The following is a 27,242-nucleotide window of genomic DNA, read 5'->3' as shown; positions in this document are numbered from 1 at the left end:
CCTACAAAAATGGATGACCTCACATTTACCAACATTGTACTTCATCTGCCAGACCCTTGCCCACTCACTTAACTGATCTATACCCCTCTGCAGATTTTCAGAGTCTTCTTCACACTTTGCTCTACCACTCATCTTATGTCATCTGCAAACTCTGACACTCTACAATTGGTCCCTAACTCCAAATCATTTATATAAATTGTAAACAATTGCATTCCAACACTGATTCCTGAGGCACACCACCAGCCACTAATTGCCACCAAAAAAACACCCATTTCTCCTCACTCTTTGCTTTCTGTTAGTTAACCAATCTTTCATCCCTGCTAATTCCTGTAACACCACACATCTTTGGGGTGGCATAGTGACTCAGTGGTTAGCACTGCTGCCTAATAGAGCCAGCAACCCAGCTTTGATTCCTCCCTCGAGCAACTGTTTGTGCGGAGTTTGCAGGTTTTCCCCATGTTTGCGTGAGTTTCTGCCAGGTGCTTCGGTTTCCTCTCACAGTCCAAACATGTGCAAGTTAGGTGGATTGGCCATGCTAAATTGTCCAGAGTGTTCAGGGATGTGCAGGCTTAGATGGGTTAGCCAGAGGAAAATGTAGGTTACAGAGATAGTGGGGGGAGTGGGTCTGGTTGGGATGCTTTTTGGAGGGTCAGTATGGACCCATTAAGCCAACTGGCCTGTTTCCACACTGTAGGAATTCTATGGTTATCATATGCAGCAACATTTTGTGCAGCACCTTGTCGAATATCTTCTGGAAAATGATACACCATGTGCACTGGTTCCCCATTGTCCACTATGCTCATAATGTCCTCAAATAATTCCAGTAAATTAGTTAAACATGATCTACCTTTCATGAACCCATGCTGCATCTGACCAATGTCAGAATTACTATCCAGATGCCTCACGATTTCTTCCTTGATGGTAGGTTCAAGCATTTCTCCCACTACAGAAGTTAAGCTATGGAACCTATAGTTACCTGCTTTTTGTCTACCTCCTTTTTTAAACAGTTTGAATGGGAAACTGTATGTTAATGAGGTAAGATTTGATAATAACATGTAATTCCTGATGATTAGGTAATTCCTGATGAAGGGCTCTTGCCCAAAACATCGATTCTCCTGCTCCTCAGATACTGCCTGATCTGCTGTGCTCTTCCAGCACCCCACTCTCGACCCTGATCTCCAGCATTTGCAGTCCTCACTTTCTCCTCATAACATGGTAATGTTTAGTAATCATGCAAATAGGCCTCTTGCCACTCATTAGCACAAATTTTGCTTGGCTGTTCAATACTTGGTTGGAAAATGGGATATTTTGCTTTATATGTGAACTCCTGGTGGTCATCTCATTCAATTTTCCCAATTTCTTGCCAATGCCCAGGTCATTCAAGGCCTAGGATGATCCTATCCATAGACTTTCTTTATGCAGTGATTTTGTTGATTGTTCTAGTTTAATAGTTCCCTTCTCAGTCCTCACTGTTTCCCCTTTATGTATCTCGACACTATTTTTCAAATAACTCATCACCAAATTACTCAATCAATTATACAAACAATTAACAAGCAGGGACAGTGCAACAATAAGAAAACAAGAGATCAGAAAGGAGAGATCTCATCATAGTGAGACATAGTCCAAGTGAGTATATAGTTTGGGGAATTTGGAATAGAATTGGTAAATCTTTCTTTTCTTTCTCCATTTTAAAAGATTAAACTTCAGTGGTCTGGTGAAAAGATTGATAATGTAGCTGACTCAGCTGACTGAGGGACAGTTATCAATCACCTTACGTCTGGATAGGGCCTTAGTAAATGTTTATTATCATTGAAATTTAACTAGTGTGAGTCAGCTGAGCTCACCTCAGCTCCATTTAAGAAAGGAACTGTTGAAAGCAAATGATCGGGAAGAAGAGATCAAATCCGGAATGAGACACAGCCCGAATGATTAAATAGTTCAGAGAATTGGAAGCAACATGGGTATTTGGTGCAGAGGCGAAGAGGTGCTTTATTTTTAAGAATGTTTTTCATAGGATAACTTGAAGCCCAGTATCGGGGGCCCAGCACAAAATAGTGACTTTGCAGGTAAACCAGAAGTTCATTGGTTGGTGACAGCTACTAATTTGACTGTCTAATACAGGTTACTTTCAGATTGAAAGTAAATAGGGAAAATAATTACAGAATGCAAATTAAAAGACTGGTGCAATTTTTAAAAAAATTAAATAAAGAAACAAGCTATTAAAATAGTGATGTCAGGCCAGATGATGTATTGTAACTGAATGAGGTGGGAATTTGTGGCCACCATTGTGTTTTTTAGCAACCATAAACATAGCAAGTGTTGGTGCCTGAGGAACCCTGGCTCAAGTTGATGAGCTGCAGTCTGAGCTTCAAACACTGCGATATATCAGGCAGGGGGTAAGATTACCTACAGTGCGGTAACAGGTCACTTGGCCTAACAAGTCGACACTGACCTTCCGAACAGTAACCCACCCAGACACATGCCCCTACCCTATATTTACCCCATACTAATGCACCTAACACTACAGGCAATTTAGCATGGCCAATTCACCTAACCTGCGCATCTTTGGATTGTGAGAGGAAACCGAAGCACCTGGAGGAAACCCACACAGACACAGGGAGAATGTGGAAACTTCACACAAATAGTCGCTTGAAGCAGGAATAGAACCCAGGTCGCTGTCGCTGTAAGGCAGTGGTGCTAACCACTGAGCTACCGTGCTGCTACGGTGCGGAAAGTTACCTGGACGCTGTGTTTTAGGAGTGTTTTAATATAAACTACCTCAAATTTAGTCAGTGGTCAGGGACAGGAGGGTGTGACTACACCAAGGTGGTAAAAACAATGACTGCAGATGCTGGAAACCAGATTCTGGATTAGTGGTGCTGGAAGAGCACAGCAGTTCAGGCAGCATCCAAGGAGCAGCGAAATCTAAAATCAACGAGGTAAAAACAATGACTAGGCAAGTCGAAGGATTTCAGGGAGTACAGCTAAAGGAGCCTCACCCCTTGAGACTGTCTAACAGGTTTGAGATTCTTGCTCCCTGTATGGATGAGAGTGGGCACTGTAGGGAGGATGAATAAACTGACTCCAACATTGTGGCACAGGGAGCCATTCAAGAGAGGAGAGAAAAGAGAAATGTAGTTGCTATTGGGGACAGTATAGTCAGGGAAATAGACATATTCTCTGTGGCTAGGATCAAGAGTTCTGAAGGCTGCGTTGCCTGCCTGGTGCCTGGATTCAGGTTATGTCATCTGGGCTGCAGAGGAACTCGGAGTTGGGGGGGAAAAGATCATGTTGTCATGGTCTATCTACGTATCAATGACACAGATAGGAAGAGGTAATAGATTCTGCTGAAGGAATATAAGCAGCTAAGGATTAAATTAGAAAGCAGAACCAAAAAGGTCATTATCTTTGGGTAACTACCTGAGCCATGAACAAATTGACACAGGGTCAACAAGATTAAAGAGATTAATGTGTGGCTCAAAGATTGCTGAGCAAGAAACTGGTTCAAATTCATGGGACATTGGCACCAATACTGAGGAAGAATGGAGCTGTTCAGACATTCCATCTGAAAATTAAAGAAAATGTTGAAGGCGGGAAGGGCTCAGCAGGGATTATTAAAGTTTCCAGAACAAATAATAGGATAGAAAGTATGGAAAGGATCCGGAATCAGGTAGCCAACGCAGGACTGAGGGTGTTCTACTTAAATGTGCACAGTGTACAAAACAAGGTAAATGGAACTTGTAGCACAGATTGAAATTGGCATGATGGTGTGGTTATCACAGAAACATGGCTACAAGGGAATCAGAGCTGAGAAGTAAATACCCAAGGATACTCATCCTATCAAAACGACAGGGAAATGGGCAGACAGGGCTGGGTTGCCTTGTTAGTAAGAAATGAAATTAAATAGATAGCAAGAAGTGATGTAGAGTCATAATATGTAGAATCTATATGGGTAGAGTTGAGGAACTGCAAAGGAGTAAGGACCCTTTGTGTACAGGCTTCCTAGTGCAGTCAAGATGTGGGGAAGAAAATAAATCAGGAGATAAAAGAGGTATGTAACAAAGACACTATTACAATAATCTTGAGGGACTCAATGTGGTGAAGCAATGGCCCAGTTGTATTATCACAGGACTGTTAATCTAAACACGCAGGTAATGTTCTGAGGACCCAGGTCTGAATCCCACCATGACATATCGTGAAATCTGAATTAATTAAAAATCTGGAATTAATTATTGGGAAAAAAAATCTGGTTCACTCTTGTCCTTTAGGGAATGAAATTGCCATCCTTACCTGGTCTGAGACAAAAAAAACTGAAGATACTGGAATCTAAAGTAGATAGGCAGGGGGCTGGAAGAATACAGCAAACCATGCAGCATCAGGAGGTGGAGAAGTCAATGTCTACAACAATGTGGCTGATATTTAAATGCCCTCTGGGTAATTAGGGATGGGCAATAAATGGTGGCTTTGCTAGTAACATCCGCAATCCATGAATGAATAGAAAAATATATGCAGGAGGACTGGGAAAATCAGGTTGGTGACAGATCTCAAGAAAAGGAATTCATGGAAAGTCTATGTGAGGTTTTTGGAGCAGCTTGTGGTACAACCCATTTGGGAAAAGGGAATTCTAGGTTTGATGATGTGCAGTGAGGTAGACTTGATTAGGAACCTCAAGATGAAGGAACCCCAAGGGGACAGCGACCATAACATGACAGAATTCACCCTGGAGTTTGAAAGGAAGAAGCTTGAGTCAGATGTAATAGTACAATAGAGTAAAAGTAACCTCAAAAATATAAAGGAAGTGTTGGCCAGAGTTGAATGGAAGGGGAGCCGAGCAGGGAAGATGGTGGAGCAGCAATGACGGGTTTCTGGGGGCAATTTGGGAGACATACAGAAATTCATGCCAAGGAAGAAGAGGTTTACTCAGAGAACGATGAGACAACCATGGCTGACAAGGGAACTCAGGGTCAGCATAAAACACAAGTAAAAACATACAACGTGGTGAGATTAGTGGGAAGCCAGAGGAGTGGAAAGTCTTTAGAAACCAGCAGAGAACATCTAAAAATGCCATAAAAGAGGAAGAAAGATAAAAGATGAGTAAGTTAGCTAGTCATATAAAAGAAGACTGCAAGAGTGCTTTTAGGTATCTAAAAGGTATGAAAGACATTGCACCACTGGAAAACGAAGCCAGAGGAGTAGTCATGGGGAAGAAAGAAATGGTGGAGGAACAAAATAGGCACTTTGCATCAGTTTTCAAAGTGGAAGACATCAGCAGGATACCAAAACTTCAATAGAGTCAGGGGTAGAGGTGAGTATAGTGATCATCACAAAGAAGGTGCAAGGAAAGCTAAAAGCTCTGAAGGTGAATAAATCACTTAGTGCAGAAGGACTACATCCCAGAGTTCTGAAGGAGATAGCAGAGGGGATTTTCGAGGCATTGGTGGTGATCCTTCAGGAATCACTGCAGTGGGAGAGTCCCAGAGGACTGAAAAATCCTAATGTAACACCCTTGTTTAAGAAGGAAGGCAAAAGACAGGAAATTATAGGCCAAGTAGTCTGATCTTGGTCATTTGTAAGATTTTAGAGTCAATTATTAAGGATAAGATTGTGGAGTACTTGGAAGTGCATAGTAAAATAGGGACAGCGCAGCTTTGTCAAAGGGAAGCCATACCTGATAAATCTTTTGGAATTCTGCTCCTACATCTTATGGTCTAAAGATAAAAGGGCAGGAAAAAAGGGAAGGAACTGAATTCAAACAGAGCTTGGACAGGAGGTAATGCAGTCCAGAACCCACAGTGCCTATCTCTCTCTGAAGACTTTGTGGGACGTATCTAGACATTCTTTTTTAATTGGCCCCTGCCATCAAATCCCAGGTTTCACCATGATTTGGAGCTGCTGGTTTCACCAATTATACAAGTACTGCCCATCAGGGTCAGAATATCCAGGGTTTCTCTTTAAATTAAACCACCACCACTAAATCACTAATTAACTTAACAATAGAATACCTAGACATTGGTAATTTTAATCAACCCTGTTTAAACACATCATTGGAGCAGGTGGGACTTTAACCCGGGCCTTTTGGTCTACAAGTAGGAACAGCACTACTGCACTACAAGGACCCCTTTCCATGATTTAACAGCCATCACCATTTTTGCTTCTAACTTTAAATACTTGCTGTATCAAAAGATTCACTTGTTCTCCAAGTAGCTTTTCTAAACATATTTTTAAATAGACAAACAATCCTTAAACAGAAACAATGAAAAGAATTTTTTTCATTTTCTATATGTTGCATTGCAATACAACTAAACTTCCAGTTTCTCCCTTCGTTCTTTCGAGAAAAAATGTCCAATAGTAAATTAATTTTCCATATTCTCATAAAATGTCATTCTTTATGAACATCTAATAATTTCTTGGGGCAAGTAATTCTCTTCAAAGACAATCTGGCAATTTGCAACATGTGTCAATGGGTTTTATTTTCTTCCCAACACTTCTTTCATAATGGCAAGGTCAATTTCTTTCTTTGCGACATCCTGTGTCAAATAAAGTGTCCCAAAGAGAATCATCATCCACTGTGACAATGCTGATACTTTAAAAAGGCTATTTTGTCCAGGGTTTCCTTGAAGAGAGGTCGTAAAGATAGAGATACTGAAGTGACTGCTGGAGACTGCCTAATTCAACCATGTATGAGACCTTCTGGGTTTTTTTAGAAACAGTTGTAACAATTTGTGGGCGGCACGGTGGCACAGTGGTTAGCACTGCTGCCTCACAGCGCCAGAGACCCGGGTTCAATTTCCGCCTCAGGCGACTGACTGTGTGGAGTTTGCACGTTCTCCCCGTGTCTGCGTGGGTTTCCTCCGGGTGCTCCGGTTTCCTCCCACAATCCAAAAGATGTGCAGGTTAGGTGAATTGGCCATGCTAAATTGCCCGTAGTGTTAGGTAAGGGGTAAATGTAAATGTCGGGGTAGGGGTATGGGTGGGTTGCGCTTCGGCAGGGCGGTGTGGACTTGTTGGGCCGAAGGGCCTGTTTCCACACTGTAAGTAATCTAATCTAATCTAATCTAATCTAATCTAATGTAAATGAAGTGGCCACTTCTCTCAGATCAGGTTTTCCAGTTTTTTTAAGCTGCAGCAGTCAGAAGCTGTTTGGGTCCCAGAAGGTTTAAAAGCTTCAGTAAAGGATTCCTAGCTGCTACTTTCTCTGAAATCTCTCTTAATGCTGTTTCCTCCTGGATTAGAGAACAGGGAAGAATCTGTGTCTGAAATTACCTTTTTGCCAAGGTGTGCATTTATGGGATGTTACTATATTGGAACAGTTAATTAGTAATTCATACTGTATCTATTAGAGTCATAGAGATGTACAGCATGAAAACAGACCCATCGATTCAACTTGTCCATGCCGACTAGGTATCCTAACCTAATCTAGTCCCATTTGCTAGCACCCGGCCCATATCCCTCCAAACCCTTCCTATTCATATACCTATCCAGATGCTTTTTAAATGTTTCAACTGAACTAAACTTCACCACTTTCTCTGGCAGTTCATTCCATACATGTACCATCTTCGATGTGAAAGGGTTGCCCCTTAGGTCTCTTTTATATCTTACCCCTCACCCTAAACCTATGCCCTCTAGTTCTGGACTCCCCTGCCCCAGGGAAAATACTTTTTCTATTTATCTTATCCATGCCCCTCATGATTTTTATAACCTCTATAAGGTCACCCCTCAGCCTCCAAATGCTCCAGAAAAAACAGCCCCATCATATTCAGCCTCTCCCTATAGCTCAAATCCTCCAACCCTGGCAACATCTTTGTAAATCTTTTCGGAACTCTTTCAAGTTTCTCAACATCCTTCTGATAGGAAAGAGACCAGAATTGCACGCAATATTCCAAAAATGGCCTAACCAATGTCCTGTACAGCCGCAACATGACCTCCCAACTCCGGTACTCAATACTCTGAACAATAAAGGAAAGCATACCAAACACCTTCTTCAATATCCTATCTACTTGCGACTCTACTTTCAAGGAGCTATGAACCTGCGCTCCAAGGTCTCTTTGTTCAACAACACTCCCTAGGACATTACCATTAAGTGTATAAGTCCTGCTAAGATTTGCTTTCCCAAAATACAGCACCTCATATTTATCTAAATTAAACATCTGTCATTCTTCAGTCCTATTTGGTTAAGTTTCCCAATAGTTAAGTTATTCTAAATTCCTCTTACTTTTGTTTGTATTTTGACTACAGTGTTTAAATAAATTGTGTTTTGCTTAACATCAAATAGTTCGACCAGTCGCATCACATTTGGAACATACATTTCACACCTACTGTAAAATAAGAAAAGTTAGGGTCTAGACTACCTTCTAGAATATTTTGATGGGATCTGGTCTGGTCCATAACACCACATATTATTCTGCAGGCATATCTTTCTCAGATTTCCCCTTGTATAGCATTTCCTTCAAAATGTTAGATAAGCCCAATCCCATATTCCTATACTAGTGCTAATGTTTCAAATGCTAAAATGCATTTCACAATTGTTTTTAATTTCTTAGCTTCCCAAGCTAATTGACAGCAGTTATTATTCTTGTTCACTCAGAGTATGGTAAGCCCTAGCATTAAAGAATATCCATCTGATGATTGGCATGTGAAGCATCACTAAAGCTTACTAAGTTCATATCTTCTGGATCGCCTAAGGCTGGAAATGTGAGTGTATATTTTTCTGAATTCACGTTTTACTCATTCTCAAAGCCCCCTTAACGGTAGCATGTCTTAACATGGTACTCAGTCGTAATAGATCATAACTAGTATCAACTCTAGTCTGAGTACATAAATCAGTTCAACTAACCAAAGGTCTTAATTGGTCTATTTTGACCTTGAATACAGGATCCATTTCTTGGGAAGATCAATTTCTATTTATTGGGTTGCAACTAACAGTTAAGATTGCTAATCCAAGGTCACAGCACCTCACTAACTCTGTGCCCTCCAATAGTCTGTATAAATCTCCCTATCTGCTTCAAGTCTTCCAATCCCTCCAGCCTACCATACCAATTTGTGTGATCTTCGAAAGCTACTTTAACCCTTTTTCTGTCTGTAAGCTCGCCCAGTCTTGATAATCTTTTCTATCCGTGACCTCCTCCCATTGCTACAGCTCTCACTTTCTCAAACTTCCTCGAGTTGCTATCATCCTTCTGTAAGTGTACCCCCTTCAGTCATTGCTAACTTTCCTATCTTTATCATCTCATCCAGCCACTAGAACCATTCCCAACTCTGTAATTACCATGATATGGAGATGTTCAACTGGGGTGGACAACGGCAGAAGTTACACGACACCAGGCTATAGTCCAATGGGTTTATTTGAATTCATAAACTTTCAAAGCACTGCTCCTTTGTCAGGTGACTTCCTGACGAAGAAGCAGCACTCCAAAAGCTCGTGATTTCAAATTAACATGTTGAACTATAACCTGATATCGTGTGATTTCTGACTCTGTAATCACCTGCAGCTTCCACAGTCCTCCCTACTGCCGTAACCTCCTCCTATCCCTCTAATAGATATTTTTTCCACAACCTCCTGGCATTGCTACACCACACCCTTTGGCTGCATCCTCGTTTCTACAACCCTTGTGCACTTTGTGACCTTGTCAAATCTCTACAATGCCCTGCATAATTGTATCTTCCTCCAATTCTATCGTTACTCTCGATTGATTTGAATTATTTTCGCATATACCTCAGTACAGTGAAAAGCTTTGTTTACAAGCAGTACAGGAAAATCATAGTAAGCAAGGATGTACTGATCATAGGGTGAAAAAAAGCTTGAACATAGTAAGGCATACCATTTACACTGCACAAAATGTATGCAAGGCAAGATCAACATTAACAAGATCAGTATTATTTGAAATTAAAAAACTCATTCACCAGTCTGATATCAGCAGGGAAGAAGCTGTTCTTGAACCTGTTGGTGGGTATGTTGAAGCTTCTGTACCTTCTGCCTGACAGAAGAGATTGTAAGAAAGTATTACCGAGGTGGGACGGGGCTTTGATGATGTTGGCAGCCTTTCCATGTCAACGAGATGTGTAAATGGAGTCCATGGATGGGAGATTGATTTCTGTGGCGGTCTGGGCTGCACACACAAACTTCTGGAGTTTCACATTGTCCTGGGTAGAGCAGTTGCCATACCAGACCACTATGCACCTGAATAGAATGCTTTCTATGGTGCACCTATAAAAGTTGGTGAAGGTCCTTATGGACATGCCAAATTTCCTGAGCTGCCTGAGGAAGAAGCACCATTGTTGCACCTTCTTGACCAAGACATCTATATGCATCCTTGGGTTGGGGCTCCAGTATTGAGTGTAATGATGGAGGAGGTGCTGTTATCCACCTTCATTGATTGCAGTCTTTGGATCAGGAAGTTGAGGCTCAAGTTGTAGAGGGTGGAGCTGAGATCCCAGTCTCAGAGTTTTGAAATCAATCTGGAGATGAAATGGTATTGAAGGCGGAGTTATTGTTGATGTGCAGGAGCTTGATGTAGGTGCCCTTGTTTTCCAAATGCTCCAGGGATGAGCGCTGCACAGCTAGAGAAATGACATCCACTGTGAACCTGTTACATCGGTAGGCAAATTGTAGGCGATCGAGGCAAGCTGGGAAATTAGAGCTGATGTTGGCTATGACCAGCCTCTCGAAGCACTTCATGATTGTGGAGGTCAAAGCCACTGGGGGGTAGTCATTGAAATACGTTGCATGTGCTTTCTTAGGTACTGGATGATGATGGTCTTCTTGAAGCAGGTGGGGACTTCAGCTTGGAGGAGGGAGAGGTTAAAGATATAAGTGAATACCTCCTCCAGCTGGTCCGCACAGGATCTAAGTGCATAGCCAAAGACTCAGTGCTGGCCATTCCTTTTCCTTGGGTCGATTCCCAGGAAGACTGATCTGATGTCTGCAGCAGTGACGGAAAGAACAGGTGCATCTGGGGTTGTCAGGGCAGCTGACACCCCACCGCTGGCATTCTGCTCAAATTGAGCACAGAAAGCATTCAGCACATCAGGGTGGGATGTGTCTTTGTCCACTATCTTGCTCTGCTTCATTTTAGTACAGCACAGAACAGGCCCTTCAGCCCACGATGTTGTGCCACGATTTTGTATCCCTTTACGTTGTTTCGGTGTTGGCACCGGTGGTGAATGACAACATGGTTGGTTTAGGCCTATAACGTGGTCCAGTATTGCCTATTTGACATAAGAACATAAGGACTAGGAGCAGTAGGCTATCTTGGCTCCACTTACCCATGCTCTCACTGTATCCCTTAATTCCTTTGTTGTTCAAAGAAATTCCATCTTAGCTTTAAAAACGTTTACTGAAGATGCGTCAACTTCACTGGGCAAGGAATTCCCTCTGGGTGAAGAAGTTCCTTCTCAATTCAGTCCTAAATCTGCTCCCCCCAGATTTTGAGGCTATGCCCTCCTGTCCTACTTGCACCTGCCAATGGAAACATCCTTTCTACTTCTACCTTATCTATTCCCTTCATAATTTTATATGTTTCTATAAGATCCCCCTAATTCTTCTAATTTCCAATGAATATAATCCCAGTCTACTCAGTCTTGCCTCATAAGCCAACCCCCTCAACTCTGAAATCAACCTCGTGAACCTCCTTTGCACCCCTCTAGTGCCAGTACGTTCTTTCTCAAGTAAGGAGACGAAAACTGCATGCAGTACTCTGTGTGTGACCTCACCAGCACTCTGTACAGTTGCAACATAACCTCCCTGCTTTCAAACTCTATCCCTTTAACAACAAAGGACAAAATTCCATTTGGCTTCCTAATTACTTGTTGTACCTGCAGACCGGATTTCCTGAGCAGCCCGAGGAAGAAGAAACATTGTTGTGCCTTCTTGACTGTCACATCTACATAGGAAGTCCAGAAGAGATTATTAGTTATTGTCATTCTTTGGAACTGAATGCTCTCGACCCGCTCAACCTCCGCTCCGCTGATATAGATGGGGGTGTGTTCTCCCCCTTTTTTTCTGAAGTCAATTATCAGTTCTTTAGTTTTGCTGACATTGAGAGAGAGTTTGTTATCATCGCACCACGTTACCAAGCCCTTTATCTCCTTTCTGGATTCTGACTCGTTATTTGATACCCGTCCTACCACGGTGGTGTTATCAGCAAAACTGTGCATGGAGTTGGTTCAGAATTTAGCAACACAGTATACAAGGAGTACAGTAAGGGCCGGAAAATGCATTCTTTGGTGCGGCAGGGGGGGGGGCTTCTCCAGTGTTGAGTATGATCAGGGAGGAGGTGCTGTTGTCCATCTTCATTCATTGTAGTCTATAGGTCAGGAAGCTGAGGGTCCAGTTGCAAAATGTGGAGACCAACCCATGATGGCATATCTGATGGCTTTGCAGAGATCATGTATGGATTTTCTGTATAGGTCTGGGTCTTCCATCTTGAAAGCTGCATGCCTGGTCTTCAGTAGGGAGGGGATTTCCCAGTTCAGCCAAGATTTGCCTTTAACTTTAACTTTGCTTTGTCCCAAATATCCTCCCTGAATCAAAAATTGTACAGTCTGTAAAACACTCCTTGGTCATGTAACCTTCTTCAGTCCTTGCAAAGCTCATATGACTGTAAAATCTTCTCATCCCTGAAGTCCTCTTTATGACTGTAACCTTCATTCACTACAACACTCACTATCACTGTTAATACCTCCAGCTCTTACAACTCATCTGGCTTGACTGTAACCTCCTCAGTCTCTTCAAAATTTTCTATCACAATAACATCATGTCGCTAAAATCCTCATGATTGCTGTGACCTCCTCCTCCCACAGCACTGATGACCTCTGTAACTTTTTGCCAACAGTACAATACACCAGATATTTGTAATCTTCTTCAGTCCCTATAATCCGTCTCTGTCTATAACCCCGTCTAGTCTATACAACATTCCCTCTCTCTGCAAGCTTCTTCAATTGCTAAAACCAACCGGATCAGCAGAACCTTCTCTAGCAGATGGGCAGCTGGAATGAAGGGAATCCCTGGAGGTATATAGGACACATAGGAATTTGCTGAAGAAGGAAATCAGCAAGTCAAAAAGGGGGCATGAGATAACTTTGGCTGAGAAGATTAGGGTGATTAAAGAGATTTTTTAAGTATATTAAAGAAAAAAGAATAACTAGACAGAGAATAAGACACCTCAAGGACCAGAGTGGTCATGTATGTGTGGAACCACAGGAGATGGATGAGGTCCTCAATGATAATTTGTCCTCTGTTTATCATGGAGAAAGACATGAAGACTTGGGGAAGTTAGTGATGGTATCTTGGGGACAGTCCATATCAGAGTAGAGGAGATGTTGGATGTATTAGAACATATGAAGTTGGATAAATCTTGTAGTCCTGACCAGATATATCCAAGAACCCTGCAAGAGGCTGGAGAAGAAATTGCGGTAGCCTTGGCTGATATTTTTGCATCATCGTTAGCCATGAGTGAGGTCCTAGAAGACTGGAGGGTAGTGAATATTGTGCCCTTATTCAAGAAAGACTGCAAAAATCTGGGAACTATAGACCAGTAAGCCTAACATATATGGTAGATAAGTTACTTGAGAAGATTCTGAGGGATAAGATTTATATGCATTTGGAAAGATAGGGTTTGATTAGGAGTAGTCAGCATGGCTTTGTGCATGGGAGATCATGCCTCACAAACTTGTTAAGAGCTCTTTGATGAAGTGACCAGGAAGGTTAATGAGGGCAGGGTGGTAGACGTAATTTGAATGAATTTCAGTAAGGCCTTTGATAAGATTCCAAGGATACTTGTCAGACTGGAGGCCTGTGATTAGTGGTGTTCCTCAGTGGTCAGTGCCGAGCCCATTACTGTTTGTTATCTCTATCTATGATGTGGATGAGAATGTACAAGGCATGATTAGTAAGTTTGCAGATGACACTAAAATAGGCTGTATTGTGGACAGTGAGGCAGAAAAATGGCAAATGGAGTTTAAAATAGGGAAGTGTGAGGTCTGGCATTTTCAAAAGTCAAATCAAGGTAGGAATTTCATAGTGAATGGTAGGGCCTTAAGGACTGTATTGGAAGAGAAGAATCTTGGAGTTCAAGTTTACAGTTTTCTGAAAGTGGAATCACAGGTAGACAGGGCAATGAAGAAGGCTGTTGGCAAACTGGCCTTCAGCAGTCAGGACAGTGAATAAAGAAGTTGGGAAGTTATGTTGCAGTTGTTGGTGAGGTTGCACAGAGTATGTGTTCAGTTTTGGTCATCTCACTATAGGAAGGATGTTCTTAACTGCAAAGAGTACAGAAGAAATTTACAAGGATGTTGCCAGGACTCAACGGTCTGAGTTATGGGGATCGGTGAGACAAGCTGGGACATTTTTCTTTAGAGCATAAGACACGGTGAGGGGGGGGGGAGCTTATAGAAGTGTGTAAGATCATGACAGGCATGGATAGGGTCAATGCACTCAGCCTTTTTCCCAGGGTTGTGGGATTGGAGGACTAGAGGGCATCAGCTTAAAGTTAGAGGGGAAAGAATAAAAGGTAACCTGAGGGGAAAATGTGTTTACACAGAAGGTGGTACGCTTATGGAATGAGCTGCCAGAGGAAATGGTTGAGGCAGGTTCATTAACAACATTTAAAAGGTATTTGGACAATACATAGATAGGAAAGGTTTAGAAAGTTATGGGCCAAGTGCAGTGAAATGGGGTTACATGGATGGACATTCTGGATGTAGGTTTGCTCGCTGAGCTGGAAGGTTCGTTTCCAAACGTTTCATCACCCTACGAGGTAACATCTTCAGTGGGCCTCCGGGCGAAGCACTGCTGATAATTCCTGCTTTCTATTTATATGTTTTGGTTGGACCCCATCTACCACCCCCTGAGAAAAAGAACAGGAAATGACATCACCACAGGAAATGACATCACTAACCCAAAGAAACCCAAACATATAAATAGAAAGCAGGAATTATCAGCAGTGCTTCGCCCGGAGGCCCACTGAAGATGTTACCTAGTAGGGTGACAAAACATCTGGAAATGAACCTTCCAACTTATCTTCTAATATATTCGTAGCTACTAAACACTTTGATCATTAGTCCTTCCACTCATCGTATTCCTGGCCAGTTTCATTGTCTTTGTTATATTCAAGCTACAATCGCCATCCAAATTCCAACTTATCTCATTCTAGACTACTGTTACAAGATCACCCCTTCCTATGATGCAAATTCCTTTTGCAAGTCTGTGACCTATTCTTAGGACCTTGTTCACTTCAAGATCCACTTTCAGAAATCATATTATGTTTTCTGGCCTTCAACAATTTAATTTCCTTTTGCTGATCCATGGCAATCCATCTTATAAGCTTAGTAATGTTTGTATTTGCTAGTTCCTTTCCCTGCTGTCTCTATGATGGTGGCATCTCTCTGTTCAATGTCTGCTCCTGGCATTTCGGTTCTTTCGCGAAGACTTTTGACATTTGTCTAGGAGATAAATAGTTCTAACCAGTGTATCAGTATCAATTTGTCCACACTCAGTCAGTACTTTATCTGCCATAAGCTGCTTTGCATAACTGTCCAACATATGTATATGCGAAATGCATAGGGCCTCTCACTCCATTACTTGCTCTGATTCTGTAAATGTATAATCAGTGCCAATTAACCTTATAGAATGCACCCTCAAAGTCTGATTGCAATTTTGTAAAATTAATATTTTGTCATCACTACCTTTTCACCTACATAGAGTTAGCCACTCTCTCTGACCTTCTCTTTTGTAATATACTAAATTCCCAGATTAAAATTCATTTCTGATGGCCTCAGACAATGCTGTAAGGCTTACCAAGTTTCCTTTGAAACATCAGCCTTAGTGCATGCTTTTCTCCCTACATGAGAGGCATTCAAATGCTCAGAAAAAGTGGAGCTAATTGTAGGCTTTTCCCATGCCAGAAGATGATCACACAACACTAAAGACATTTTTGAGTTTCTCCCATAAACCAACTGATATAGACTGTAGCCCTCAACCATTGGTAGTGATGTCACCTCATGAACTGTCCATGCCAAGGCAGATTTTAGTTTATAACCTGGTTGTTCCGTTCAAACTTTGTGAAGCATCTCATCTATTACTGCATGATTACTTCCACAAATTCCATTAAGAAAGGGACTTTCTGCTGCTGTATTAACTACAATAATATTCATATTTTCACACATACCTCTAAACTCATTGCAAACTTCCACTCCCTTTCATCACGGAGGAAATTAGCAAGTGCCTGTATTGAATTCCCTACACATTTCTCCATTAATTTATTCACAATCACTTTTTAAAATTATAGTACATTACTCCAGACTGTCCAAACTTAGTTGCCCGGTTCACAAAGTGCAAGATGAAAATGTTTTATTTCATTATCCCATACCTTCAAATCCAATGGTAAAACATTATTGGTTTAATGCTTAATACAATTCTTAAAACACTGTAGGTAATCTAATTATTTAAGTCTCTCCCTAACAGAGGACTAACTATGGGTCTTGACGGTGTCATAGAGTCATGGAGATGCACAGCACGGAAAACACCCTTTGGTCCAACTCTTCCATGCCAACCAGATATCCTAAATTAATCTAGATCCATTTGCCAGCATTTGGCCCATATCCCTCTAAACCCTTCCTATTCATATACCCATCCAGATGTCTTTCAAATGTTGTACTTGTACCAGCCTCCGCCACTTCCTCTGACAGCTCATTCCATACACGCACCACCCTCTTCTGCATGGAAACATTTCCCCTTAGGTCATTTTAAAAGTTTTCCCCTCTCACCCTAAACCTATGACCTTGAGTTCTGGACTCCCCCAACCCAGGAAAAAGACCTTGTTTATTTATTTTATCCATGCCCCTCATGATTTTATAAACCTCTGCAAGGTCACCTCTCAGCCTCCGATGCTCCAAGGAAAACAGCCTCCACCTGTTTAGTCTCTCCTTATAGCTCAAACCCTCCAACCCTGGCAGCATGCTTGTGAATCTTTTCTGAATCCTTTTAAGTTTCACAACATCCTTCCCATAGGAGGGACAAGATTGTGTTGCTGGGAAAGCACAGCAGGTCAGGCAGCATCAGGGGAGCAGAAGAATCAATGTTTCGGGCATAAGCCCTTCATGCCGGAGGAAACACCAAAGAAGCGCTTCACAGGAGGCTCCCAAGCACTGAGGATGTCACCTAGACAGGGGACGAAACGTTTGCAACAAAAATTTCCAGCTCGGCGAACAGAACCACAACAACGAGCACCCGAGCTACAAATCTTCACCCAAACTTTAAGCCCTTCATCACAAATAAGGCTTGTGGGCCAGGGCTGAGAGATAAATAGGAAGGTGGTGGAGTGGGTAGTTGAGAAAGCGATAGGTGGATGAAGATGAGGGAGAAGGTGATAGGTCAGGGGGGGGAGTGATGGGCAGGTCCAGAGGGTTTTAATGAGGCCGGCCCACAAGCCTCATTCCTGAAGGGCTTATGCCCGAAACATTGATTCTCCTGCTCCTTGGATGCTGCCTGACCTGCTGTGCTTTCCCAGCAAGACACTTTCAACGCTGATCTCCAGCACCTGCAGTGCTCAGTTTCTCCTATAGGAGGGAGACCCCTTCTACATTTTTTTACTTTTCTCACATAGCTCTTAGAAGATGATTATACTTATTGTCCCTTACCCTTGCATCCTTAGTACAATTTTTTACTTTTGAGAAGATGGATGGGCAAGCTGTCAACTGAGTTTTAAAATGATCAGCTGTTTTTTCTTTAAACTTCTGTCCTAGTGTCATTCATACTTATTTAATAGCTGAAAATGTGTTGCTGGAAAAGCGCAGCAGGTCAGGCAGCATCCAAGGAACAGGGGAATCGACGTTTCGGGCATAAGCCCTTCTTCAGGCATGAGGAAAGTGTGTCCAGCAGGCTAAGATAAAAGGTAGGGAGGAGGGACTTGGGGGAGAGGCGTTGGAATTGCGATAGGTGGAGGGAGGTCAAGGTGAGGGTGATAGGCCGGAGTGGGGTGGGGGCGGAGAGGTCAGGAAGAAGATTGCAGGTTAGGAAGGCGGTGCTGAGTTCGAAGGATTTGACTGAGACAAGGTGGGGGGAGGGGAAATGAGGAAACTGGAGAAATCTGAGTTCATCCCTTGTGGTTGGAGGGTTCCCAGGCAGAAGATAAAGCGCTCTTCCTCCAACCGTCGTGTTGCCATGGTCTGGCGATGACCATGTTTTTCCAGCAACACATTTTCAGCTCTGATCTCCAGCATCTGCAGTCCTCACTTTCTCCATACTTATTTAATATTTTGATTAGAAATGTTAGATCTCATAAAACAGAGACAATTATGTCCAGTTTGTGTAAATTATAAATCCATTGTAAATTCCAGAGAATAGTTGCCTGACAGGTGGAATCCAATCAAGTTACCATAGTCTTACCAGACCATAAGGCTGCTCTGTCATTTGAGAGAGAGAGACAATTAGTGGCGATTTAACCTGAGGGCTACCACACCCCAGGTAAGGGCAGAGTTTGAGTAGGAGAGGTCTTCATGATAACCTCATCCGGTGCAGGAATTGAACCCATGCTGTCTACATCATACTGCTTTGCAAATTAACCATTCAGCCAAATGAGCTAAACCAAACCCCAGCAAATGGAATATTCTATGAATAAGTGGCAAGTTATCCACTTATCCTAAATGGTGAAAGTTTGGGAAGTTTACATTCAAAAGGACCTGGGAATCCTCGTTCTGCACAGTGGTTAGCACAGTTGCCTCACAGTGCCAGGGACCTGGGTTCGATTCCTGTCTTGGGCAACTGTCTGTGTGGTTATTGTACTCCCTGTGTCTACATGGGTTTCCTCCCACAATCCAAAGATGTGCAAGTTAGGTAAATAGGCCATGCTAAATTGCACATAGTGTTCAGGGATGTGTTGGTTAGGCGTATTAATCTGGGGTAGACGTTAGGAAATGGGTCTGGGTGGGTTACTCTTCGGAGGGTCTGTGTGAACTTGTTGGGCCAAAGGGCCTGATTCCACACTGTAGGGATTCTATGAATCACTAAGAGCAAACACGTGAATTCAGCAAGAAATTAGAAAGGCAAATGATATACTAAGAGGAGATGTAAGTATGGAAGTAATGATGACTTGCTGCAATTGAATGGAGCCTTGGTGAGCCCATACACCTGGTTTATTTTGTACATTTTTGATTTCCTTATCTAAGAAAGAATATACATGCTATAAAGTGAGTGCTAAAGAGTTTCAGACTAATTCTTGGGATGGCTGGATTGTCTAATGAGGAGAAGTTGAAGAAACTGAGTCCTTATTCTCGAGAGAATCAAAGAATGAGATGTGATCTCATCGAAACTTCGAAATTCTTAGATTGTGACAGGGTGGATGTTGATAGGTTGTTTGTACTAGCTCACGAGTCTAGAATCTGGGAACTTGACCACTGTGGTCAAGCGGTTAGAACAATTATTGATTAAGATCAATAGCCATTCTAACATGGATGTAAGTCACAGTTCTTCAGCATTGGGTCAATATCATGGAATTTCTTTCTCATCTACATTGGAGCATCAGCACCAGCAGCAGAAGGATTTCAGAACTTAAAGGAAGGAATACCTCAAAACCTTTCAAGAAAAAATTGTAGTATATAAAGATGAGGAATAAATTTAGCCTTCTTTTTAATAAACAGTAATAGGAACAAACACAGAAGTCCAAGCTTTGCCCCAAAATTATTTATGCCTATGCTGTGTTAAATTCAATTCAGCGTTTTCAATCAAAAGTTTTCATTCTACATTCAATTATGTAATCATTAATCTTATGTGGAGACTTTGCCCAATGCTTCAGTAAATAGTATGAACTCTGTTGGTTCAGATACCTTTGTTGCTTCATCATCTTGAAACAGACTTTCCTTCATTCAAGGTATTCTTGCAATGTCGATTCAATCTCTACATGTTAACTTGCCTTGGCTTTTAGCATTGATGATAATCAAGATACTCTTTATGAAAAAGCTAAGATCACCTTTATAATCTTCCAGTTATGCCCATTTTGTGAACAGCAAGGTCACAAATCATGGATCATCAGAATCTTTGATACCAATAACAGAATTTAACAGAAGAGTAACCAGTGATGCAGCAAAAAGCTCAACACAAAACAAACATAAACCAATGTATTTATTTGCCGACTATACAAATTGATAAGTCAAAATTAAAGGTGAAGCTGGACCAATATAACATTCATATTGTGTGGGGAAGGAGTGAAGAAGAAAAGTAAATTACACATGTACTGCCTACCACACGTATTTTTTTTAAATATGTATTATGCATCTTGATAATCTTTCTGAGACAACGATAGACATAATGTTTCCTACCACTCCTTCATCTTCAGCAAGTTCGTCAGTAAGAGTGAGAGCTAAAGTAAATACATAGTGAAAACTAAAGAAAATTGACCTTAACTTATTTCATAGTTTTCTAGTATGGCTATAAAGTATACATCAAACATATTTTTGGTAATAAGCAAAAGTATTTTCACAACAGGCAAAAGATGTTTATTTGCATATTTAAAAAATTATTACCTGTCATTTCCTGCATATAGCAGGGCTGTTTTGTAAAGGTGTCCGAAATGTGAGCTTTGCAATGGCTTGTCTTCATTGTAAATGTTGATCGATTCTCCAGAAAAATTCCATTCCTATTGTAAAGTGGATTTCACAGTATCAAATATCACTGTACTCCACACTAACAGCAAATTTACATTTATGAAGAAGGAACTAAGTCACCAATTTTCTTTCAATCTCTCAAAGGTTTATAGGTTACCTAATGTTTAAAGAGATTCTGGGAGAATAAAGCACAAGGAAGAAATGTATTATTCACTTTGCATATGAACTGTATTTGCTGAGTTTACTGTTTCATGGCTAAAATGGCTATCATCAAGATGTAGTCTTAACAACTCACAAACATATTGAATAATCTTAATCATTTTATGTTGATAACAGCAATTCTTTCATTGTACTGGACAAAACTTCCAATGATTTCTACTTTCTGCACATGTGCAAATAAAGTGCAGAAATCTGAGAACTGTTAAAAATGATGCTCTGTTCCAGGCACACTGTTTCAGTTTTCACTGTTGGAAATTTGCACAAAAATCACTGTGATGGTGTAATCTTAGGTTAATTATACAATATTTTCACTTTAAAGACATATAAAATATTAAACTTAGTACAATCATGAGCAACTGATTTTGTTTCAACAGTTTAGTTCGTGGTAAGTGCTGGCCTTACATGTTTTACAATTATACAGTCTCATTCCCAAAAACAAAGTGAAAAGTTGAACCTTTTGAGAAAAATTAAAATTAAAATAGTTTAATAGCTTCCATTCTGTTTTCGGTTTATGGTGCCTCTCAATGTCATGCATGTGCTCCAATCTTTAATAAATACTGAAAGAGTTTTTAGCATCTAAGCAGATGTTAGAAATCAGAGACAAAAACATAAATTGCTGGAAAAGCTCACCAAGTCTGGTAGCATCTGTAGAGAGAAATGCTTGTTCTTCTCTCTCCTTTGGTTCTATCTCCACCTATCGCTTACTCCTATCACCCTACCTCCTGCATAAAAAACAACTTTTTCCTACCATCAGTTCTGAAGGTCACTAGACCTGCAATATTAATGCTGATTTCTTTCCAAGATGCTGCCAGATCTGCTGAACTTTTCAAGCAAATTTCTGTTTTTGCTCCAAACTTTAGTTTGTTTTCTATTTGACATTATAAAAATATTTCAAGTATAATTTATATTGGTTGTTCATGAGTCCCTGCTTTGCAGTCTGCATGAGCAGGATTTTCAGGCTCTCCAGAGGTTGAGAATGACACCATTTCCCATCACCAGCCATTTTAGAGGAGTTACATTCATGGCATGGCAAGGTTGCTTGTATTTACAAGGCAAACAGCCAGTTAAAACTTATTAAGTCAACCCCCAACTTTCTAATCTGGCAGGAAGGCGCTTGTCAGTGATCAAGACAGGCCTAAAGGCCTACCCTGCCTCATTATAGCTGCTCCAAACATTATGCCAAAGACAATATTTGTTTCACTGTGAATACACCTCCCAACAATGGTAGCCTCTCTTCTTTTTCTACGTTATATCTATGTTTTTGAGACAAATTATTAAGAGTGTATTTCCATGTTCAAGCAACCACCCTGTTCTTTGTACTACAGCTGGCTGTTCCTTCAAACTCTCACTGTCCTCCAGCTTCAAGAACCCATATGCAACCATAAGGCATCCTAGTCAAAAATTTTCAGCAGTTGACTGCTTCCTGTCTGTTGGAATTGAGATACCCTTTAAACAACAGTACTTCATGCGTAGTATGAAATGTCATTTAACTGTGTTACATTGGTAACTAGCTTCCCACAAGCATAAACAAAAGATTTACCAGGCACCACACCACCCTATTATGAGTACAATGTTTTTGAAAACAAGACGGTTTAATTATTTTAAGGAAAAAATATTAACTTTCAAATGGAAGCGGGAGTGGGAACAACTATAATCTCGGCATCGTGAATAACTGCCCATGGGAGTGGCACGGTGGTTCAGTGGTTAGCACTGCTACCTCACAGTACCAGGGACCCGGGTTTGATTGCAGCCTCGGGCGACTGTCTGTGTGGAGTTTGCATGTTCTCCCTGCGTCAGCGTGGGTTTCCTCAGGGTGCTCCGGTTTCCTCCCACAATCCAAAGATCTGCTGGTCAGATGTATTGCCATGCTAAATTGCCCATAGTGTTAGGTGCATTTGTCAGGGGTAAATATGGGGAATGGGTTTGGGTGGGCTACTCTTAGGAGGGTCGGTGTGGACTTGTTGGGCCGGAGGGCCTGTTTCCATACTGTAGGAAATATAATCTGATCTGATTGGCCAAAAGAGTTTAGACAGGTGATTGATACAGTATAGGTGGCCAGCCCATGGCTGATATACATCATTATGGTGTATATCATGATGGGATAGTTGGGGAAGGATAGGTACATGTGAAAGGATCCAGGAAAGCGAGCCACCATCTTCTTGGGAGAAGATCAACAGTTCCCCTACATCAGTCCCCTACATCAGGAAAGAACACAAAAACAGCATTTCAAAACCACTGCCACTGCTACTCCATTCTACAGGATAGGTTCAACGTAAGAGAAGCTTCCTTATCTGTTACAGCAGTGTACTTTCTTCGGCTGATTAACTAATGCATCATATCTAACCTGCTGCTTCTTAACAAACTTGATGAACTATCAGAAAATTGCAACAAGTCATCAACTCCCTATAACAGATAACTATGATCACAAACCCCCAAATATCAACACCCCTTCACTCCCAAGGGGTGGCTTCATGAAATATAGAAACATAGAAAATAGGAGCAGGAGTATGAATTTAGCCCATTGACCCTGCCTTGCCAATCAATATGATCATGGCTGATCTATAACTCAGTGACACACTCCTTTTCGATGAACCCTTGAAAAAGGGTTACCTTTGGCACACTCCAATCTACTGACACTGTTCTAGAATATATAGAATTGTGGAAGATGACTATCAACATGTTCACTATTTTCATGGCTGCCTCTTGTAAATTTCAAATTAGTCTGTAATCAGGGACAGGAGGTTGTGACTTGCCGGAAGAATGAGCAAACTGATCGCAGAACTTTGGCACAGAGAACCATTCAAGGTGGGGAGGAAATACGAATGTAGTAGTGGTTGAGGACAGTAAAATTAAGGGTATTGATACTGTTCTCTGCACCAGGAATCTCAATGGCTGTGTTGCCTGCCCAGTGCCAAGGTAAAGGCATCTCCTTGGGGAAGAATTTGCAAAAGGAGGGGAGGGGTCCAGTGTAGTCATCTATGTTGGTACTAATGATATCCATAGGACTAGAAAGGAGGGTCAACTGAAAGATTTTCAATGGTTAGAAGTTAGATTATGAAGCAGAAAACCAGACAATAATCTCTGGATTACTACCAAGCAATGGGCAAAGTGACATAGTGTCAAGGAATTAAATATGTAGTTCAAAGATTGGTGTGGGTAAAATTGGTTTTAGTGCATAGAGCAATGGTACTAGTACTGGGATTAGAAGGCAGCTATTCTGGTGAGACAGGCTTCACTTGAAACATGCTGGGACAAATAACTAGGGCTGCGGAGGATGCTTTAAATCAATGATAGCAAGGAGAGGATGATTTGGAGGTGCCAGCCTTGGACTGGGGTGTACAAAGTTAATAATCACACTACACCAGGTAATAGTCCAACAGGTTTATTTGGAAGTATTAGCTTATGGAGCGCTGATCCTTCACCAGGTGGTTGGATGGGTTGGGAGAGGGATAATGCAGGCTTACAAAGCAAGAGGATATGACATTATTACAGGGCAGGCATTTGGATAAAAATACCCAGGAGTGGTACAGAATGTGCAAAGTATACAAACATAGAAAAGTAGCAATAAAACAGTCAAAGGAGGAAAAATTATTAAAAGGTAAAATTAATCTCTTTACTCGAGTGTGCATGCTATTCAGAACAAAATAAATAACTTAGCAACACAAATACAGATTAATAGGTGTGATTTTACAGCCATTATGGAGACAATATAACAAGGAGATCCACTAAAAGCTATATACTGGGATGGAAAATAAATCCGAAGATAATGAGGGTCGAAAAAAACAGTTCATTAATCCTGTGTTACTTTAAATTTAATTTTTCTTTATTCATTTGTGGAACATGGGCACACTGGCTGGCTAGCATTTACTGCCCATCCCTAATCGCCCTTGAGAAGGTGGCAGTGAGCTGTCTTCTTCAATCACAGCAGTCCATGTGCTGTAAGTAGATCTACAATGCCATTAGGGAGAGAACTCCAGGATTTTGACTCAGCAACAATGAAGGAATGGCAATATATTTTCAAGTCAGGATGATGAGTAGCTACAATACAGAAAGATTTGGAAGTCCTTGTCCATGAATCACAAAAAGCTAGCAAACAAGTTCAGAGGTTAATAGGGAAACAAGTGGAATGTCAGCGTCTATTTTAAAGAAAATAAAGAATAAAAGTATCAAGGTTTTTTTAAAACTATACAAGGCACTAGTCAGAACACAGCTAGGATACTAGCTTTATCTAGGGAAAGATATACTGGCATTGGAGGCATCCAGAGAAGCTGATCCCGTGTATGCAGGGATTGTCTTACAAGGAGGGGTTGAATAAGTTGGGCCTATACATTTGGAGTTTAGGAGAATGAGTGGAGACCTTATTGAAACATACAAGATTCACAGGAGACTTGCCAGGGCAGATGTGGAAAGGTCGTTTTCAATTGGAAGCAGAGTCGAGGACAGAAGAGCATTATCTAAGAGTAAGGAGTCACCCATTTAAGACAGAGATGAGGAGAAATTTCTCTCAGAGGGTGGTGAATCTGTGGAGTTCTTTACTGCAGGGGACTGCTGGGGCGAGGTTGTTAAGTATATTCAAGACTGTGATTGACAGAATTTTTTAAATCTGCAAGGGAATTAAGATTTATGGGAAAAAGCCAGGAATATGGGGTTGAGGATTTGTAGATCAACAATAATCTAATTGAATGGCAGAGCAGACATGATGGTCTGAATGGCCGACTTCTGCACCTATGTCTTATGGTCCTAGAACTTTTTAGCACCTGGGTATAGATTATCATGTGCTGAGGATTTATCGGCTTTCAGTCCCATTAATTTCTTGAGCACTTTTTTTTATTTTACAATTACCAATTCAATTCAATTCTTCCCTCTCAATATATCCTTGTTTCCCTATCATTTCTTTTGTCTTCTTTGGTGAAAAAAAGAACTAAAATAGTTGTTTAATTGCTCTGCCATTTCTTGTTATCCACTATCAATTCTGGAAAGAATTCTGACTCCTAAATCCCCATCTGCTCAAAGTGGAAATTCAGCCCTATGACTCAATTAGGATTCTTCAATCTGTCTTGTTCACAGTTGACACAGGTCCCCTGTATTGGGTTCCGAACTAAAAGGACACTGATTAAGTGGAAATTTACATTTATAACATCACAGAAGGAATTTGAGCAACTGTACGCAAGGCGAACAGCTGCTGCCTTACTGCTCACATTAAACTTTGGGCCATGTGTTCTTTGTACTAGTCATCAGGCATTTGTATGTAGACAAAGTAGAGAAAAGATATAGCTTTATTTTTAATGTTAAAGAAATTCGGCATGAAAATGTGAACATAAACTGGGAGGAGACATTTCAGAGGAGATCTTAGAGAAGTATTATAACTATTTTACAATGGAAATTATTTAATTGAGATTGCTTGTCGGACACTGTCCACATTACTATTAATGAAAGCTAATTTACATCAGGGTTGTCTTGCCCATTCATGTAACAACAATGGAAGACCTGTACAATTCCTAGGAAATAGCACAAGTGATGCAGTTTTTCTATCAAGATTATTGCAGACTAATTGGAAAAGGTACATGGAAATGCACCAGGCACCTTCGTCATAATAACAGTATTGTCAACTGACTTTGTCATGCTGATGCTATTTCTCATAGACAAATAATAAGAATAAAGTAGAACATCATAAGATAAATTTAATGGAACACTGAAAATAATCCATGGCAATACTTTCAGATATGCAACATGGGAGGTCATGTTGCAGCTGCACAGGACATTGGTTAGGCAACTGTTGGAATATTGCGTGCAATTCTGGTCTCCTTCCTATCGGAAAGATGTTGTGAAACTTGAAAGGGTTCAGAAAAGACTTACAAGGATGTTGTCAGGGTTGGAGGATCTGAGCTACAGGGAGAGGCTGAACAGGCTGGGGCTGTTTTCCCTGGAGCGTCGGAGGCTGAGGGGTGACCTTATAGAAGTTTACAAAATTATGAGGGGCATAGATAGGATAAATAGACAAAGTCTTTTCCCTGGGGTCGGGGATTCCAGAACTAGACGGCATAGGTTTAGGGTGAGAGGGGAAAGATATAAGGGGCCTAAGGGGCAACTTTTTCACGTAGAATGTGGTACGCGTATGGAATGAGCTGCCTGAGGATGTGGTGGAGGCTGGTACAATTGCAACATTTAAGAGGTACTTGGATGAGTATAGGAATAGGAAGGGTTTGGAGGGATATAGGCCAGGCGCTCGCAGGTGGGACTAGATTGGGTTGGGATATCTGGTCGGCATGGACGGGTTGGACCGAAGGATCTGTTTCCATGCTGTACATCTCTATGAATCTATGACTCTATATGCAGGACTGCAAAATAAGAAAGCCCAAGTTCTAGACTTAGAGGTGCACACAAAGGACAATACTAGGAAGTATGTCATACTGAAGGATGATCAACAG

The 27,242-nt window shown here is 41.2% G+C and overlaps 1 protein-coding gene across 3 annotated transcripts in view; it reads right to left on the bottom strand.

Moving 5' to 3' along the window:
* Window positions 1-27,242, bottom strand: part of erich2 (glutamate-rich 2) — a 256,997-nt gene that overhangs the window by 169,772 nt on the left and 59,983 nt on the right. For all 3 annotated transcript variants that reach the window (XM_043693703.2, XM_087989049.1, XM_043693704.2), the window contains one exon: window positions 20,515-20,627. In XM_043693703.2, coding sequence (XP_043549638.1) covers window positions 20,515-20,627 — 113 coding nt within the window. The remainder of the gene's footprint in view (window positions 1-20,514; window positions 20,628-27,242) is intronic.

This window comes from Chiloscyllium plagiosum, unplaced genomic scaffold, assembly GCF_037043375.1.
Source record: "Chiloscyllium plagiosum isolate Xiang-an unplaced genomic scaffold, Cpla_swu_hap1 HiC_scaffold_7, whole genome shotgun sequence".
Taxonomy (NCBI): Eukaryota; Metazoa; Chordata; class Chondrichthyes; order Orectolobiformes; family Hemiscylliidae; genus Chiloscyllium; species Chiloscyllium plagiosum.
This window is presented reverse-complemented; position numbering and strand designations above follow the sequence as displayed.